This window comes from Podarcis muralis, chromosome 3 (assembly GCF_964188315.1).
Source record: "Podarcis muralis chromosome 3, rPodMur119.hap1.1, whole genome shotgun sequence".
Lineage (NCBI taxonomy): Eukaryota > Metazoa > Chordata > Lepidosauria > Squamata > Lacertidae > Podarcis > Podarcis muralis.
The window spans coordinates 120,570,738-120,589,332 of record NC_135657.1 but is presented as its reverse complement, the minus strand read 5'-3'; the positions used below and the strand labels follow the sequence as shown (position 1 = coordinate 120,589,332).

The window sequence follows — 18,595 nt, the reverse complement described above, 5'->3', positions numbered from 1 at the left end:
TAATTTATAAGTTTATTCTGCGTTAGTCAGAACAGAGAAAAACATGACCGCCTGCTTCAGCGTTCAGGCACCGAGAGAGAAAACGAAAGCAATAGAAAACATAAACTTCCTGTGAAACAGGAAATACGCAGACTCTGTGACTCACAAAGCCTGCTCCCTTTTAAGGTGGAACGGAAATATCCTAACATCCTCCCCCTTTCTGTGTAACCTGTAGTACCTGTGATGAAGAAGAAGAAGAAGAAGAGTTTGGATTTGATATCCCGCCTTTCACTCCCCTTCAGGAGTCTCAAAGCGGCTCACATTCTCCTTTCCCTTCCTCCCCCACAACAAACACTCTGTGAGGTGAGTGGGGCTGAGAGACTTCAAAGAAGTGTGACTGGCCCAAGGTCACCCAGCAGCTGCAGGTGGAGGAGCGGAGATGCGAACCCGGTTCACCAGATTAGGAGACTGCCGCTCTTAACCACTACACCATACTGGCTCTCATGATGGACTTTGTCTCCCTGGCAGTATCCCAACAAGTATCCCAACAACATACCATGTGCCCCACGCTTCCCAAGCTTGTTGCTTTGTGGGGTGTGTACCCACACGCAGAGCGTGCATCAGCCCTGGAATGTGGCAAGCTATTTCTGGAGCTCGTGTCGCTAATTGCTGATACTGCGTGTCTACGGGAGATCGATAGACGTCCGGAGGCGACGTGGGGCCATGATGGACTTTGTCTCCCTGGCAGTATCCCAACAAATAGATGGGCAATGAACTGTAATAGTAATAATAATAATAATATCCAAGAGGAGACCTACTGAAATTGGGGGTCACTAGCCTCCAATGGGTCTTCCCTGAGTAAGATAACCCATTTATATTGGGTTGTAGCCAGTGTTAATCTTACTCAGTTCGGGGCCCATTGAAATTGATGGCTATGACTGATGATGTCATTGATTTCCAGTGAAGCCAGTCGGGGTTTAGAATGTAGCAAGATGGAGCTTCTCAGCAACCTTCAAAACCAATTAAGGAGGGGGGGGTGTTCCGGTGATGCACACGTAGCCCCAAATGGAACTTCCATGTAAGGGGTGTTCTTCTGTATCCCACAATGGAGCCACAGAAACAATGTCGTTGGTCAAGGGAGCCATGGACTCAAAAAGGTTGAGAGCCCTTTGCAAGTAAAAAAGTGTTTTAGTCTCAATATGGTTTCCCCAAGTACATGGCAATTAAGGTTGCCAACTAGGCAACATTGTATTGGTCTAACCTGTAATACTGTGATCTGTTATGCTGGCTAAAGAAACTGGAAAACTCCAGGTTCTGCCAGGCTCTGCCCATAAGCTGTCTGGCTCCGACCCTCTCCTGCCATAACCTGTATTGGCTCCACTGCGGGCCTGTCAGGATCTGACTCTACCTATTATCTTGACCAGTAAGCTAGTTTCTTTTTAAAACAAAAATTAGCAGCCTTGTGCAAGATCTAAAATGTGACCCCAAAGTGGTTCACCGCTTTCTCATTACTATAAGAGCTGCTTCAAACTCCAGTGCATTCTGTTAGTGAGAATGGTAGAAACCAGATGGGTGCCATTTCCACCTGACTTTGAAATTTTGCAGTAAGAACATGTTGATTCAAAAAGTTCACTTTCAACAGGGTGCAAGGACAATTCAACAGGTAGACACCCGTGAAAAACAAGAAGATCCTCATGGGAGGGCAGACAAGCATCAGAGAAAAGCAAGGCAGGCTTCCCCAGGCAGGCACTTCCCCAGAGAAGGCCCTCTCCGGAGTCCCTCAGATCCTGGTCCTCTTCGCATGCCTCCTCCTGGCTCACTTTGGCCACACAACATAGTAAAATCCTTCTTCTCCAGGAAAATATGCTTGCTTTGTTGCTTGGGATTGCTTGGAGAACATATTATGGCAAAGCTCTCGCTCCTGTTCTATGCATAGAACAAAGTAAATCATTTTGAATAAAGTGGCTCTTTTTCTGAGTACACATGAATAGGTCTGTGCTCATATTTAAAGAAGCATTTGAACTGAAAATTACATTTTAATTAACACAGACTACCACTTATACCACTTATTCTGTGCAATTTACATGACAACACTCCATTGAAATCAGTGCATTCCTTTTGTAAATAACTCTGTATATTCATAAATTCTCTGTACACTATGGTTAGTAAAAGAGGAGTGAAATATCAAGTAAATTCTGTTCAGTTGTAGGGGTAAAGTCAGTTCCTAGCAAATGGAGAATCAATGTGTTGCATGAGAACAGCATAAGTGATGTTCAGGTTTGTTGTTGTTGTTTAAATAGAATAAATGCCGAGGGAGGTCTTTTGCAGAGCAGATGGCATGTCTGTGAGGAAGCTACATAATTTAAGAATTCTTTACATGGTATGAAAGTAAAGAGGTCATTTGCTGGATTCACTATCTTTATTGCATAAGCAGGTGAAAGAGAGTAGTAACTATAGTTATGGTCAGATCTCTTTTATTAAGCTGGTGGCACTGTCAATTAGAGATCCACTTTCAGACTCCATTTTGTGATTTCAGTCAACACAAAAATACAACACAAAATACTCCTGGAAGACTATTTCCTCCCTTTTGCCTGTTCTATGTGAACACATTCCTTTTACAGTGCTATCCGTTTACATCTGCCCATATTCCACACTGTTTCATAGAATGATAGAATTGTAGAATTGGGGGCAGGGGCCCAGAGAATCATGTAGTTAACCCCCTGCAATGCAGGAATCTCAACTACAGCACCCATTTCCTTATTCCTTTGCTCCTTGCAAAATTTTCCGTGTCTTCTGACCCTTTTCAAAAGTGCATCTTGTGTGTTCTACAGTAGGCTCTGAAGAAAATACTGGTAATTTACCAAATTATAGCTAACTTAGCAAGCATTCATGAAAGACGGGGAGGCAATGTTCACTGATCCCCCCCCCCCCCCAGTTCTCTGCACCACTTCACAAGCTTCTCTAGATGGTCCCCCAACCCCCAGGGCAAATCCAGGGCAGAGAGGTGCAAGAGGCCACAGGGGAAAAGTAAACCATTGGAAATGCCAACCTGTCTTTCCACTGGTGGAAAACTCTTTCCATAAGCAAAACTCTGTTCACAATAGCATTGTGTGTGGTTCACAATAGCATTGTGTGACGGCGACAGTGAGCTATGCAAAATTAAATGTATTTTTCAAAGCTTTCTTTTAAAAAGCATTTTCACAGTGTGTTTTTATATGTATGTAGATTCCACCACAGACACAGATAGACAGATGTGTGTAGGCGTCTCCCTCTGAGACAGAACTTTAAAATCCTTTCCATAGACTTGAATAGGGGTGAGGTTGTTGCTGTTGTTTAGTCGTTTAGTCGTGTCCGACTCTTCGTGACCCCATGGACCAGAGCAGGCCAGGCACTCCTGTCTTCCACTGCCTCCCGCAGTTTGGTCAGACTCATGTTTGTAGCTTCGAGAACACTGTCCCACCATCTCGTCCTCTGTCGTCCCCTTCTCCTTGGGCCCTCCATCTTTCCCAACAACAGGGTCTTTTCCAGGGAGTCTTCTCTTCTCATGAGGTGGCCAAAGTATTGGAGCCTCAGCTTCAGGATCTGTCCTTCCAGTGAGCACTCAGGGCTGATTTCCTGAAGAATGGATAGGTTGGATCTTATTGCAGTCCATGGGACTCTCAAGAGTCTCCTCCAGCAGCATGATTCAAAAGCATCACTTCTTCGGCAATCAGCCTTCTTGATGGTCCAGCTCTCACTTCCATACATCACTACTGGGATATATATACATCCAGTTCCTATTTAAGCAAATGCAAAGATGCAGCCTGGCAGAATTTCAGTTTCATTCACTGGTGTGCTTTTTTCATACATTGATTTAATGTCTCATTTGGTTGGTTCACTTGGTTGATGACTGAAACTACAATCTAACACAGATGTTTGTCTCTATCCAACACAGTTAAGCAGTGCGGTGAAACATGCTTATTACTGTGCTGGATTGTGGGCATAATGTCTTGCGGGTGATGAACACTTCCTTGACATTCTCAAGAAGTGCTTTCAGCAATGGTGATACTTTTCAGATTGCAAAACTCTAGAGCTGTTGAATGGGTCTTAAGCAAAACGAGACTAGACGAATGGCATTTTCTCTATTATATAATTATTCAGTGAGTCCCAAACTTACCAGTAATTAATCCACAAAGTAGCAGTTAAGAATGAAATCTGTGAGCCAGGAACCCACAGACTTACAAAGTAGTCCCAGTGGAGCCACTCACTCTCAGGACACCCCTCTGAAATAAGGAGGATAATTATGTAAGGGATATTGAAATACTGAACAGAGAAGCAGGGATACCTGCAGCCCTGCCTGCATACGTGACAATAACCGCATGGCAGAAGCCCCTGCTGAGCTCAGCCCCCTCTGGCAGCTCACGGTGGTCTTTCTTTCCAGTCCTGCATGCATTGGGGGCAAATGTTTGCATCTACCGAACCAGGGTTATAAGTTGTGCGGGGATCATGCTCCATCACCCAACTCATGGAGGGCTGGCAGGTGTGCCTGGGGGAGCAGGGCTTGGTGGCACATTTCTGCACATCCCTGCTCTCCTTCACATGACTGCTGTTGCACCTACAAATAGAGCAGAGCCTAAACAATACTTGTACGTGAAGCCTTCGCAACACATGAAATGGGCTATATAAATTCTATTAGTTCACATCCCCTTTCAGTTTAATCTGAAATACTTGATCTGTTTTTATTCCTCTTATTTCTACTTTAGAACAAGAAATCTCTGCATTCAATAAGCCTGTCTCTACAGCTTGGCTTTTAATAATTTGCGTAATTTATGATGCCTCACTTTGTACACTTTCCTTCCACTGAATCTCAGCTGTTCAGGTATCATCACTCAATAAGCATACTGGGACTGTAATGCTTCTCACATGGATTGAATTGGATTTTATTGATGGCAAATGCTGCTTAATGCGCAGAAGAAAAGAAGAAAAAGGAGCTTTTTACTGTGTGCTGCCTGGGAAGCCTTTGCGCTGCATTACACTCTTTAATGTTTACACTCGTATGAAGCAGGGCCAGCATTTACAGATACGTGGCAGGGGTAGGAGCCACAAAGGGGGCGTTACCATCTCTGATTTGGATGATAAATTCTAATAATCTTGTTGGAATCAAAAGTCCACCACCCTTTCCCAAGAGAGTAATTCCCTAGTGTAAGAAGATGCTCCCAGGTGGACGTTTCAATGGCATTGGATGAGGAGATGCTCTCTCAGTTTATGTCTTTGCACAGACATCATTGCAGAGGTGGGGAGGTGAGAAACTAGACCAGGGGTCAGCAGACCTTGGGCCGGTGTCTCCAGCACCGATCGCGCGGAGGAGCGTGTGCCCATACATGTGCGCACACGCTATTTCCGGTGCACGTCCAGGTCAGAGGAGCACCGGAAATAGCTTGTGCACATGTGCACAGGCCTCCTCCAACCCGGATGTGCACCGGAAATAACGCTTGTGCATGCACAAATAATGCTATTTCCAGTGCTCCTCCAACCCGGAATTGGGCAGCCGCACAGCGCCGGTAAGAGCGGGCAGTGGCAGCAGGTGGCGGGGGTCGCCGCGGGCTGGATAAACGAGTCCCTCGGGCCTTATCCAGCCCGCGGACCTTAGTTTGAGGACCCCTGAACTAGACCAAATGCAACCAGTGACATTTTCATTTGCACAAAGTGGCGTTTTTTGCGGGGGGGGGGAGGTGTGCTGTCACTACAGACACTCTAAACTTAGACACCCCTTCCTTCCTTTACATGTACCTTTCCTGGCATTGTTGCAACTGCCTCCATTCAGCTTTAAGCCGAGTTTGGCTTCCTGCTGGTATGCTAACAAACCATGCAAAATGATGGGTGTCTCAAGTTAGGACCTCTCATAAGGTGTCACTTGCGTGGTTTGTAAGCAAACCATGAAGCTGAACCACCTTGGCAGAAGTCTTTGCGTGTATCGGCATGGAAGCAACTGTAGAGGCAACTGTGCTGGGAAATATACATGTGAAAGTGTCCTTGGGGAAAAGTAGCTGTTTGCCAGGAGCTTTCTCAGCTTAAAGCCTTTTCCCAGGTGTTTGTAGATAGGCAAGAGTTTATAGGCATTCATGTCTTTCAAAATGCTTAGAGAAGCAATTAATGCATTTCACGGCATGATAATTATGTTTTATCAAATCATTGTTGCATTTACACAAGGTTGAAATTTACAGACAGTTCAGCTAGCTTTGTCATTTTGCAATAATCATTGCTGGGAGCCAGTGTGGTGTAGTGGTTCAGAGCGGTAGTCTCGTAATCTGGGGAACCGGGTTCGCGTCTCCGCTCCTCCACATGCAGCTGCTGGGTGACCTTGGGCTAGTTACACTTCTATGAAGTCTCTCAGCCCCACTCACCTCACAGAGTGTTTGTTGTGGGGGAGGAAGGGAAAGGAGAATGTGAGCCGCTTGGAGATTCCTTCAGGTAGTGATAAAGCGGGATATCAAATCCAAACATTTCTTCTTCTTCTTCTGACCTGTTTTCACCTAAAAGGAGCTTGCTTCTAGTATGCCATCTTATTTTTGAAAAACACTGGGTCTCATTCCCAGAACTCCATCCCATTCCCCTTATCTCCGAAAAGTAGCCGGAGGTCACATATTTCACTAAGAAAGACTCATTTGTTATCAAAATCTGTAGTGTAGTCAGTTGCTATTTAACAACCAAATGCAATTCTTAGATTACAGTCTTGGACAGCTGACTTGGAATTGTGAGGATATACTGAGTGAAACCAATTAACAACAATCAATATTTCAATGAGGACTTATGGCTGCATGATATGCATGTACTTACATAATGGATAGAGGGACATGGGTGGCGCTGTGGGTTAAACCACAGAGCCTAGGACTTGCCGATCAGAAGGTCGGTGGTTCGAATCCCCTTGACGGGGTGAGCTCCTGTTGCTCAGTCCCTGCTCCTGCCCACCTAGCAGTTTGAAAGCACGTCAAAGTGCAAGTAGATAAATAGGTACCGCTCCGGCGGGAAGGGAAACGGTGTTTCTGTGCGCTGCTCTGGTTTGCCAGAAGTGGCTTAGTCCTGCTGGCCACATGACCCGGAAGCTGTACGCCGGCTCCCTCGGCCAATAAAGAGAGATGAGCACTGCAACCCCAGAGTCGGTCATGACTGGACCTAATGGTCAGGGGTCCTTTTACCTTTACATAATGGATATATTTGCAAACACATTTGTTTACCTTTTTATGCATAAGGCTATGTCAAAACATCACATGTGTATGCCCAAAATTGGATAGAGCAATGTGTCCTCCAGAGACCACGTGTTCTGCATGCACAAAGGCCAGATTGTTCTTTTTTTTCCCGTGGGGAGCTCCGAAAAATTAATAAATATAATTTGGATTATAATCTGGTCTTTTTTATTTTAGTTTTAATTGAAGTATTATGATTGGATATATTAACTGGATGTTTCTTATTGAAAAATCAATTAAAATGATTCTAAAAAATAAATAAATGCCAGATTGTCCTGAAGGCACCAGGAGGACACCACTTGCCAAAACTCAGCCAGACTGGGTTGGGCCTGTCTTGGGCTAGGCAACTGCCTGCATTGGGTTCCATGACATATGAAAGGTGTAAAAAATAAAATGATATCCTGATTTAGCTCACAGAAAAAGGCAGCTACCTCAAGGTAAAAAATTTCCCTTTAAAGTTCCTGTGGATGAGAACATTTTCAGTTCAGAGATGCCGGACTGTTTGGTACTTTTTCACAGTTTGAACTATTGAGACAGATTCTTGCACCCTGTCACTGTGTTTGAAGTTGGTATTTTATGTTATTTGATAAGTTGGTGATCTATCCCTGGCCAGGAGCCCACAATCAGCAAAGTGCAAGGCTTAACTGGGATATCCTGTAAAAAAATCTCTTTCATAGAGAAATATATTGCCTTAAAAACTGAATATACCCTGTTAACTAATCTTGTAAAATGTCCTAATAATTGGAAACATATGTAGATGTTCAAATTTTGACTGAAAGGCACCTTAAGAAATGTCCTGGCAAAAAAATAAGTACACCTACTGTGTTTTGTGAACATTAATGGTAATTTATATTCAGGAGAATGTTTATATCTGTAACTACCTCCAAGATTCAAAAACGGTGTCTGTTGTGTATTCAGTGGTCTGTGTTTGCCTGAGCTTGAGTCTGGACTAAGGATTCTGAGCTCCTGTGCTCTGATATCCAATCACAGAACATTTCAGGATTTGGGCCTCTGCCATTGGCCCTTAAAGTATGAGTCATGATTTGCAGCTTGGAAGTTTAGACAGCCAATCACATGGGGGGTGGGAGTGGCCCAGGCCTTCAGAAATGTATATAAGCAGTTGCTTTGCCTGTTGTCCAGTTCTGTTAGTTCAATAAAGGTTCTTGCTGTTATCACTGCGTCTTGCCTCATGAGAACCCACCGACACTTCAGTGTCTCTTAGATACTCCTTAGCTAAGACCCCTACTCTAAGGGAAAGAAGGGCCAAGCACTGGGAGATCCATAAGAAGATCTCCCGCATGGGGACTGGGTTTTTCCCCTCATGGCATCTTTCTGACCCATGTCTCTCACTTCTTTCTCTCTCAAACACAAACCAAAGAAGCACTTTTCTTTTGCTTAACAAACTTCATGTATCACTTGATTGTAATAAACCTCCAAGCAGTTCCCTCCTATCAAGGGAGCCGCTTCCCCTGACGCCTGATGTGTGCGATGGAAGTCAGGAAGCCACGTCACATGTTGACATCAGCCGGGTTCACTACACAATGTGCTGACGTGTCGCATGCACGCTGCATGGCATGTGCAAGTGAGGTGAAGCACAGTGACTGCAGAATTCTGAGGGGGCCTAGACCCCGCCTTGAAACTTTTTTTGGCGGGCTTGGTCCCTCAGCCCTCCCTAGATGGCACTCCTACCTCCTATTGAGGGAAACATACAAATAAAAACGGGCAATTTCTATGGGATTTTGACACTGGCTATAAGGCTACAAGCAGAGGGCACAGTCCCCTGAGAAGACATGTGCCCGTCTCATGGACATGGACATGAACCATGCAAGACCAGGGTGCCTGCAGTTCTTGTGCATGCCCCACAGAAATGTGCTAACAAAACAAGCTGGCTCATTTTTAAAAGCTACGTGCTTCAGAACTAGGCAAAATAAGCCAAATGTCACTTGTAGGAATGCTCAGGTGTCAGTCAGATGTGACACGCAAGCAAGATCTATCCACTGAGTTGCCACAAAATGAATTGCTATTGCATGTAATGCCATAATAATCAACATCCTATCACCAGGAATGCCATTTAAGGAGAGGTTTGGGCATTTCCCACCTCCACCCCCACCCTGTTTCATGCCACAAACGAGTATTTCTCTGGAACAGGAACACCTGTCTGTCCAACATCCTGACCAGACACTGCAAACTTGTTCCTGCAGAGTATGTGCAGTGTAGTCTAAAGCAAAATGAACACCTCTAATCTGAGTAGATGAGCACCTCGCCAGCAGCACCTCCAGGGACTGAACTTCAGTTCTGCCAGTAGCTTCTGTGGCACAGCAACTGAAACACAACTTTTCCTGCTGCTCCTGCTGCTACCGTGCCTTGCCAGAGGTACTCTGGGAACAGCGTTAGCATTCTGCTATTATGTCCACAATAGCAGAATGACACCAGTGTCTCCATGAAAGTAGGAGGGCAGGTGCCTCAGCTCCACTCAGTGCCACTAGCAGAGCCTGTGGCTTCTAAACTATATAATGAAGGAAGGGGGGGGGGAATGAAGAAGCCCACTACCTCTAATATTGGGAGCCCACTCCCCTAATGGTGTTCCCCTTCCTTCCTCTCCCCCTTCTTCTTTGAGGAATCATCTCCACATCCATTTGTCTACTGAAGGACCCATAAATCTCAGCTACAGAATTTCTGTGAAGATTAATCGCTAGGTATGTTCACCTAAGAGCTGGAAACACGGACCGTCAGTTGCATATTGCCAGGAAAGACTGTTGTTGTTATCTGCCAATGGTATCTTCTAACACGTGGTTGGTTTCTGCTTCTCTTCCCCTCCCCAGGGGAGGATCTACTGCCTCTTCCAGTTGTGAGGAAGCGGGAGGTAAGGTGGCCTTGTCAAGGGAAATACAACAAACCAGATGGAGAGGAATTGGGGGTGATCTGGCCATCTCAACAAAATGTTTTTAGAAAAAATGGAGAGCAGCAGTCATTCAAGACTTGGAAGGCTTTAAAAACAATATCTTACAGGTCATTAATAAATTATTGGAAATAATGTTCTAAAGAAACAGAAACCTCTGCATTCAAATTTTTTATAGCCACTTATTTTCAAGGATGATATATTAAAATGTTTATTTTTAAGCTAACCTGATCTCACATTGTTACTGTCAGCCACTAACTTGCACTCTGATGCAAATAGTGCATTTACACCAGTCTGCAGTAGAGCCAAGAAAAAACAACACTCCTCTGCTGAAATTCTACCCTCCATAATACCCCCCTCCCCAATTTTAGAAGTTTGATTTCACTCAAAACAGAAGGCAAACCAAAGAAGCGGAGAGAAAAGGTAAAAGCTATTTTAAGAAGAGCTGGGTCAGATCCAAAGGGCTTTTCCGCATGCAGAAGGTGTCTTCTGCTCATGAAATGTGGTTTTACGCCAAACACTAACTTGTTTTTCCACTTGTGCAAGCTCTTCCATCGCCTCTCACACAAGTGGAAAAATGAATGCTGCTCAGTAATGTACCTGTTGTGTAAGGCTTTGTGAATTCTTCTGGAAGCTCTTGTGCAAGCCTTTGTGAAATGTGCCAGGGCTGCTAATGTTTTGCTCAGAGTTCTTTGGCTCTTGTGGGCTTTAATGTTTGTACAGTCAGCATGTGACTTGTGAAGTGATGCTTTAAAAAAAAGCATACAGATTCACAAAACCTAGGCGTCAAGGGCAGAAAACATAAAGGAAAATCATGAGGCTAAGAACTGTGTGGACTATGTGGGGGATGGATGGGGGCAGGGACACTCAGAAAGCCGAGGTCTCCACTCAGCAACTAGTTCAAGCCGGGATAGGAGCAGCAATGCCGTGCGCTAGGTTTTGCGTCTTGATGCTCTGATCTCGCTGCCAAACAGGGGTTTATAAAGCACAGGCCTCTGGAGATTTCTCATACTTTCTGGCTTATTCTCTTGGTGTTCATCTTAACTGAAGTCAGCTGTTCCCCTTTCTCACTTATCCAGGGTTTAGCAGTGAAGTGTTTAGCATCTGGTCTGGCTATTATTATAAAGAGAGAACATCCTGCTCTGTTGGGAGAACACCATCATTGGCAGTAAAAGGACACAGACCCTTTGCAGCCGCCAGGATTCCCAAGACTGGCCTGCATTCAGGTCTCCCACTGGCTTCCCCTCAGCAAACCCAAGGGGCGAGAATTTCGTTTTACTTGCATTATTATGCCCTTTATTCAGATCTCAGACAACGAAAATGTGTAGTTAACATTCGTTTGCTACAGTATGATGAAATCAAGCAAACCAAGGACAGTAGAAGTTTGTTTTCTGTTTTTATTCCTGACCACTGCGGAAATGAAAAAGTAAACAAAGCTCATGCCTGCATCAGCGTCCGGCCTCTCTCTAAAAACAACCACCACGACCAAGGCCAGATTAAGAATGATGGCACCAGCAGGCAAAGGCTGCAAGTCCCACTGAACAGCTGTGCAGGGTTGCCAACCTGAATGGGGGGGGGCAGGTAAGCTCTGCCCCACAGAATCGATCTCATGACATAGCATACCGTTTGACTGCCCATCAATTTTATTGGGGGGCCAAAGGGACCTTGTTGGCTCCTATGCATCTGGGTAGACATATGTAAGCTTGCACTACAAAACTGGAGGCTACTTTTCCCCTTAAAGACCTGTTAGCCTCATAGAATCTGAGTAAAAGTAGTCAAAACAACAATAACTTTGTTTATGCTTTTATTAAAATCTCATGATTTTGAAACCATTTCCACCTTTTAAAGGAAATGTCCTTAAAATAGTGTTTTTTGCTTTGCCTTGTACTTTCACAAGGACGAAATTAGCTTTCTCTTTGTACTATAACCTGGTTCCATGCACATTTACAGAGAAAAAGGTCCATCAGCTGAACTATATTCCTGATTTAAGATTGTAACCTAAGGAACTGAATGTTGCTTTAAGGGGGGAAAAGGTTGCTACCCTCAGCTGTAGGATTGTTACTTCCCCCTTATTCCTTTTAAGCACAGAATGATTCAGAAGGATTGCCTCTCCAGTCTAATTCTAATTCCTTCCTTTTATATAAGCAAGCACCCAATATCTGGACAGCAGTTTGGGCCCTTGAAACTTCATGAGATGTGCACCATGCATCGGGATTAGTAGGGGTTTCATGCAACTGTGGTTAAAATTTTGGCAATCCTATTTTAAAATAGTAGCTTCTATCCTTCAAAAGCAGAAGGCACTCTCAGCCAAAGCATGGTATGACATTTCAGAGCACACTGGCTCCAGTCAGCTCCAAGTCTATTTACAAATATAAACTAGATAATTATGGAGATGTGGCAGAAGACAAAGAAGCAGGGAACAACATTAACAAAAAAGCCATTTTATTGAAAATGAGATTCAAACCTCAAAATTAATATTACAATCATGAGAGAATGCCAAACAAATTCAATTTACAGTTGCAACATACAATACAAATAATCCCTTTGAAGATAAAGTAAACCCTTCCACAATCGCTGTCTGCAGCACAAAGAAGAATGTGTTTGTACAATATGTGCATAAAAAGCAAATCTTGGGCAACAGCAATTGGAGAAAAAAATGAAAGAAATTAAAGCTTGTATTTACAGGAAATGCTACAAATATCATTTTGTTCCAGCAGAAATTCAAGACTGGTAAAACATATTTAAGTAAAAATAATGTGGAATGTTGCTTAGTGTACCTATGAAACAAAAATTACCGTAAAGATATGGTCTCTGGCTGTTTTGTTTAAAAGAATTGCAACAAAAATAAAGCAAGTAATTAAATGTAAACAGGCAAAATGTCAGGTAGAACATGCTGAAATGAAATGTATCTCAGACTTTTAAGATATTAGAAAACTTGGTTTTCTTTTATCTTTCCTCATTACTTGTATAGGTTTAAATTATTGCTTTTGTTCATGGCTTTTCTGTGATTCCTGATCAATTACTTCACCAGGACTCAAATGGCAGGCCCCAACAAAAAGATGGAGCAGTATTCCGGTAAACTAGACAGTGCAAAAGATTCCCCTCTGGAACAAAGCGTGGGGAGGCAGAGCGGGCGAGGAGGACCAGGAAATCCATGCTCTGGGCAGGGCAGAAATAAATGGGGCACCTGCACCATTTCTAAGGGCTCTAAGGTGCTGGTGCCCAAGGAACTTTGGTTGCAATCCGACACACACTTACACTGAAGTAACTCCAACTTCACTCAATGGAGATTATGAGATCTAATCCCAACCCTTCGATCAGCCTCATCTAAGGAAGGAGTTTGGAATTAAATTCTTTATTTATCTTTGGTATGCTCTTTGAAAAAGCTCTGCACAAGCAGTTTAATACAATGGACTCCACAAACTGGACCAGCATTTCCACTTCTCAAAGAAGTAACTCCCATCCTTGAGATACTAAACACAGCCCAAAGGATCCCATGTTATGAATCGTCACACATTCCCATCCTGAATCACAAGAGAATGCAATTTGCAGGAGGGGTTTTGGGGGGTGGGGGGGTGAGATATTAAAATGTGTGATATACATGAATAATTGCCAGTTCAAAACAAATGCAGAGTTAGGAGCAAAGATCATTTTGAACTTATTTATTTGTTTTCTCATTTATATTGTGTCATCAAGGAATCAGGTACCATCCGAGACTGAATACGAAGCTCCCTGCTGAGAGCTTAGGTCTAAAAAAAGAGAAGCATACTAAATTAAAATGTGAGAGACCACAGAGAAGGGCCTTGTGCTTATCAAAGGTGCTTGTGAATATTTTCTGCTGCCACCCCTTCAATTATAATTAATTCAGACTTGTAAAATGAACCGTTTTTTTCTGTGCAGTCATAATCACAGGGTGTGAAATGGGCATATTTTGGGACAAACATAACTGCACACCTGAGTGACTTGGAGTTTCAATCCCAAATGATCCAGTTTTAAAACGTGATGATACAGAAATATTACTGTAGGTACAGAACAAAGCAGGAAAATGATCTGTGCTGGATTAAATCCAGGAATATAAATCAGTATTTTAATTGTACAAGAACACCTTTCTTGCTTTCTTGCTTTTAAAATGTCTTTGGGTTGCTGCCTGCAGCCCCTGTAACAACACAAAAATATCCCTACAAAATTACTTAAGATGCATATAGTAAATCTTTAAAAAAGCCCCCTTTCAGCAATAAAAATAATGTACAAATATAGTACCTTTATTAAATATACAACAGCTTTTGCACTGGAAGTTCATTTTCTTTTCTTTTTCTGGTTTAATAAATGACAACCAGAAACCCACAAAACTTGAAATGTGTAACCAGACACTGGCTCTTTTAAGTGCTGCTGAAATGAACAAACTTATCTTACAGATACAAATAAATTGACAAGGGTATGCTTCAAGCTACCACAAATAATAAATAGGATCAATAATAGCTCCCGTCTTTGAAGGAAAAGTACACATCAGGAAAGTGTCTCTAACTGACAAAAAGGGTACTTGATATATAACCTTTAGAAGGTAAGTTTTACTTTTTTCTAAAGAGCAAATGATTCATACCAAATTTTCAGGAATAATCCAGGGGAATGTGGAGTCTCTCTAATGGGCTGCCTTAGCAATCAGCAGATGATGAGTCTGGTACTGTCCAATTATATTACGACCTTGCATAAGTATTTCACCATTTCTTATTGTTGGGTTGGCCAAAACGTAGCCCATACTTCTCATTAGTTTCAGCAGCACTGCAGTCCAGAGAAAATTATGTTTGCTGAATGCAGTTGAGGCTAAAAGCAGTGCAAATGAGAACATGGAAAAGGCTAGAGAGACAATGCATTCTGGAAAGCTGGCACTTCCTTTTAAAGGAGTCAAGCCGCAAATGGCTCTGCTTCCTCCACAGTCCCACATCCTGCTTCAATTAAGCATGTGCATAAATCAGTTTCTGGAATCGAGTCCCAATCAAGGTGCCAATGAGCTTACTGTCCTCTGAAGTTTAAATAAGAATTCTCCAAACACTTCAGAATGTGTTGGATCTCAGGCACTTGTCAAGTAGCTAATACTGCTTGTCATTCTGGCAAAAAAAGAGTTTGGAAGTGATGGATGGATGGATGGATGGATGGATGGTGAGTCCCAGGTGTAAATGGGAACATGGCCTTAAGAGGACTTTCATTATCCATATTCACGTTTGAACAATCAAATATTGATGCAAGCTGGTCCTGCTGAATTTAGATCTGCTTTGCAGTGGTTCATTTGTGCTTATTCTTTTGTAACCTGATGGTTAAAATATCAATTGATATACAGTATATGCATCATAACTAGTATTTGATACTAGATAAGACCCATAAGATTGGTCATTAATTTTGCTGGCATTTCATTTGGGATTTTATCCAGAATGCGTTGCCTGGGATCTAAGCACGGAGTACAGGAGTGAGACATCTGGCAGCAGCCCTCACAAAACAACCCCCAGCCTTGGGGAAGGGCTGCAGCAGGGAGAGTGGAGACAAAGACCTTGCACATGAGAGCACCACACACGGCGCATAGGACTTTGGTCACCCACCCATTCAATTTTGAGAAATGCTTTTCACGCATTCTGCTTCTCTTTCCAGTTCATTTCTGACAGATTAAAAAGGCAAAAGGCAACCAAATAACCAATAACATTTAAAACAGTATTTCCTTCATAAATTAAAACAATGTCCTATATCAAAGTTTCTTTGAGATGGAAGCATTTTTTTATATATATAAAAAAATCACATTGCAGCTGGTTTATATTGGAACTGCCTTTCAGAGTTCAGGCATAGCCTTGAGATTTTGTACCGCTAAAAGTCTGTCAGTATTTTTTAAAAAACAAACATTTTTAGAGACCTAAGTCATCATATCATTACATTAAGAAAACTTTAAAGGGATCAAATATCATTAAATAATTATAAATATTTCTTTAAAATTATATGACAATTCATTTTTTTGCAAATAACCTCAATTTTTACATATTTATAACTTAATAAAATAAAACAAGATAGCCAGACACACATACTACCTAAACTGTTTTGGTTTGAGTAAGATATATTGCCATTATCTTTTGCTTCTTGCATAAGAAATTAGATTTCATTTTATTTTAGGGGGTCTCCCCCAATATATATATATTTTGGTTAACTGATCTAAGGCCCAAAAAAAATCACATAAATGAATAGCACAAAGTAAACAACGCTGCCTTAGTACCTTGTCGGCTGCTCTTTCAGTACAAAATAAGCCGTGCATCTTAAAAGTTCTTTCATCTGCTGCAAGGCTTTAATAATATGGTTGAAGAGCTACTGTAATCAGAAGATATTTCGGTATAAATAGGAGCACAAACACAAGTAGTGATAAGCACTGTGCATGCATAGGGGCCCTGCATATTGTATGGTTGCAACTGTACCTGAATTGTTTTTGTTTGTTCCAAAAAAGAAAAAAGCACGGGCTTTGTCTTGAAAATTGGCAGGAGTCCATTTCTTCCCTCTTGGCAAAATAACTCACTAATTATTATTTTTAAAAATGTTTTACAAGAGTCTAGATATGGGCATCTTTCTGCACTGGAGTCAATATTTTTTAATATATAAAACTCAGACAAATGTTTCCAAGAGGACAGTAAAATGTGCTTTGATCTACATTGATTGGAACTATGATGCTGGAAGGTCATTCTAACGTTGTATGCATGTACTAAGCTGTTATAACATCCCAGCTACACAGTTGTACATATCAAGAGAATCTATTCAAAGGAAAAGGGGGGGAAAACAGGCACTTTATAATTAGCTGACTTTCTTTCTTTCTTTCTTTTTGGCTCACTGACTTTAGGCCGTGCAATAAACTTTCAGTATGGCCTCCAAACGGATTCATCCATTCTGCCACTAGAATTCAAGACGGTGGGGGAACTGCTGTGGCTTCCATCAGCCTCCACACCCTCATTCTGGTTAGGCAAGTTGGGGTTTAAGAGGGCGCTGCCGCCGTTGGAGGTGGTGGTACAGGGAGGCAGCATTCTGGAGGGGGAGCGATCTCCTCCTGGCACCATGGGGAACTGGTATGATCCTGACGATGTGCCGTAGTAGAGATAGGGAGTGCTGCTGGTCTGGAATGGTCCACTTTGATTTTGGGAGGAGCCTGGGTAAGGTGGTGGCAAGTAGGTGTGGTAATGAGTTGTGGATGACATACCCAATGACATGCCTGAGGTGACTGGCGGCGCATAAGTGAAGGTGCCTGGATAGTGCATTCGCGGGTTGGAGAAGCGGCTCTCAGTGAGGGATGAAAGGCTGGCAAACTGCCTGGGATCTGAAAATGGGCCCAGCTCGGAAGCACCTAAAAAATTATAACAAGACATGGGGGAAAGAAGGCTGTAAATATCCAATTTCTTTTGTTTTCCCTCTGAAAAGTGATGATATAACTTTTTTAAAAGAAAGAAAGAAAGAAACCCATTTCTATTCTTGTTCCCCACAAGAATAGCAAATCATTCTATAGAAGCACTAAAAGGATCACTTAGCGCCTTTTATTTCCAATCTGTGGTCATGAGAGTCCACTGTGACCAAATAGAGGTGCTCTCCATGGACAGATTTTTAATATTTATCAATGTAGTAAATTTCCTTCCAAATTTCCTTCCCCTACACTTCTGGTCAAAATCCACACAAACCTCAACAGTTATCCATGAGAAATCTTGCAAATACTGAGTTGGTACCTACCGCTGCTGCCCGTGGCACTCCCAGCCTTCCCCTGCTATAGACCTGGACTGCCCCAAAGTATTTTTATAAACAGACTGTGGTGTACAAGTCCATGTCATCCTCATATCTTAGCATTTATTATAGAGGGTAAACACAGTTTTGTCTGTGTGATGGAAACTGAGCATGAGTAAAGTTTTCTTCAGGGGGTGGGGGAAATGGGTATTGAAGGTTAATTAGTTACAGGGGCATTCAAGTGAGGAATGCAGATGGGGAAATGGAACCCATATAGTGAGAATCAGTTTGGTAGAATCTGGATAGAAAATTACACTGGTTTGAGATCTGGGAGGAAAACTAGTATTTGAGGATAAATTAATTTAAGGGGTATGGATTAGGGTTTGAGGCTCGAATCTCAGCTCTGCACCATGTTTGCTTCTTGCCTTGTGTGGGTCATTTGTCATTCTGCCTCACTCGTTTTCTTTCTTCAAAATGCATGTTGTGGCAGCAAATGTGTGGTCAAATCAGGGTTTTTGTGTTTGTGGCTTTGATTCCACTTCTTTCTTGCACCTGTATACATGTAATTCAACATCCTACTACCAAGAGGGGCCAAAAGAGTGTTACAAGCAGGACAAAAGGGCAACAGCCCTCTCCCTTTGCAGATTCTGGTGTCCAGAAATAGGGTACATCCTCTGAAAGATGGACGTTCCCATCTGATGGAAGGGGTTGAGAAGGGAGGGTTGGACAGGCAAGGAAGAGCTTTAGGTGGGTAGAGGCAAGGGAA

The 18,595-nt window shown here is 42.7% G+C and overlaps 1 protein-coding gene across 6 annotated transcripts in view; it reads right to left on the bottom strand.

The window, feature by feature from the left end:
* Positions 1–18,595, bottom strand: part of RUNX2 (RUNX family transcription factor 2) — a 168,101-nt gene that overhangs the window by 41,992 nt on the left and 107,514 nt on the right. For 3 of the 6 annotated variants that reach the window (XM_028721865.2, XM_028721862.2, XM_028721864.2), the window contains one exon: positions 12,527–17,461. The exons of the other annotated variants lie outside the window; for them this stretch is intronic. In XM_028721865.2, the coding sequence (XP_028577698.2) occupies positions 16,980–17,461 (482 nt within the window). In that variant the 3' untranslated portion in view covers positions 12,527–16,979. Of the gene's footprint in view, positions 1–12,526; positions 17,462–18,595 lie in introns of those variants that run through there. 6 annotated transcript variants of the gene reach the window in all.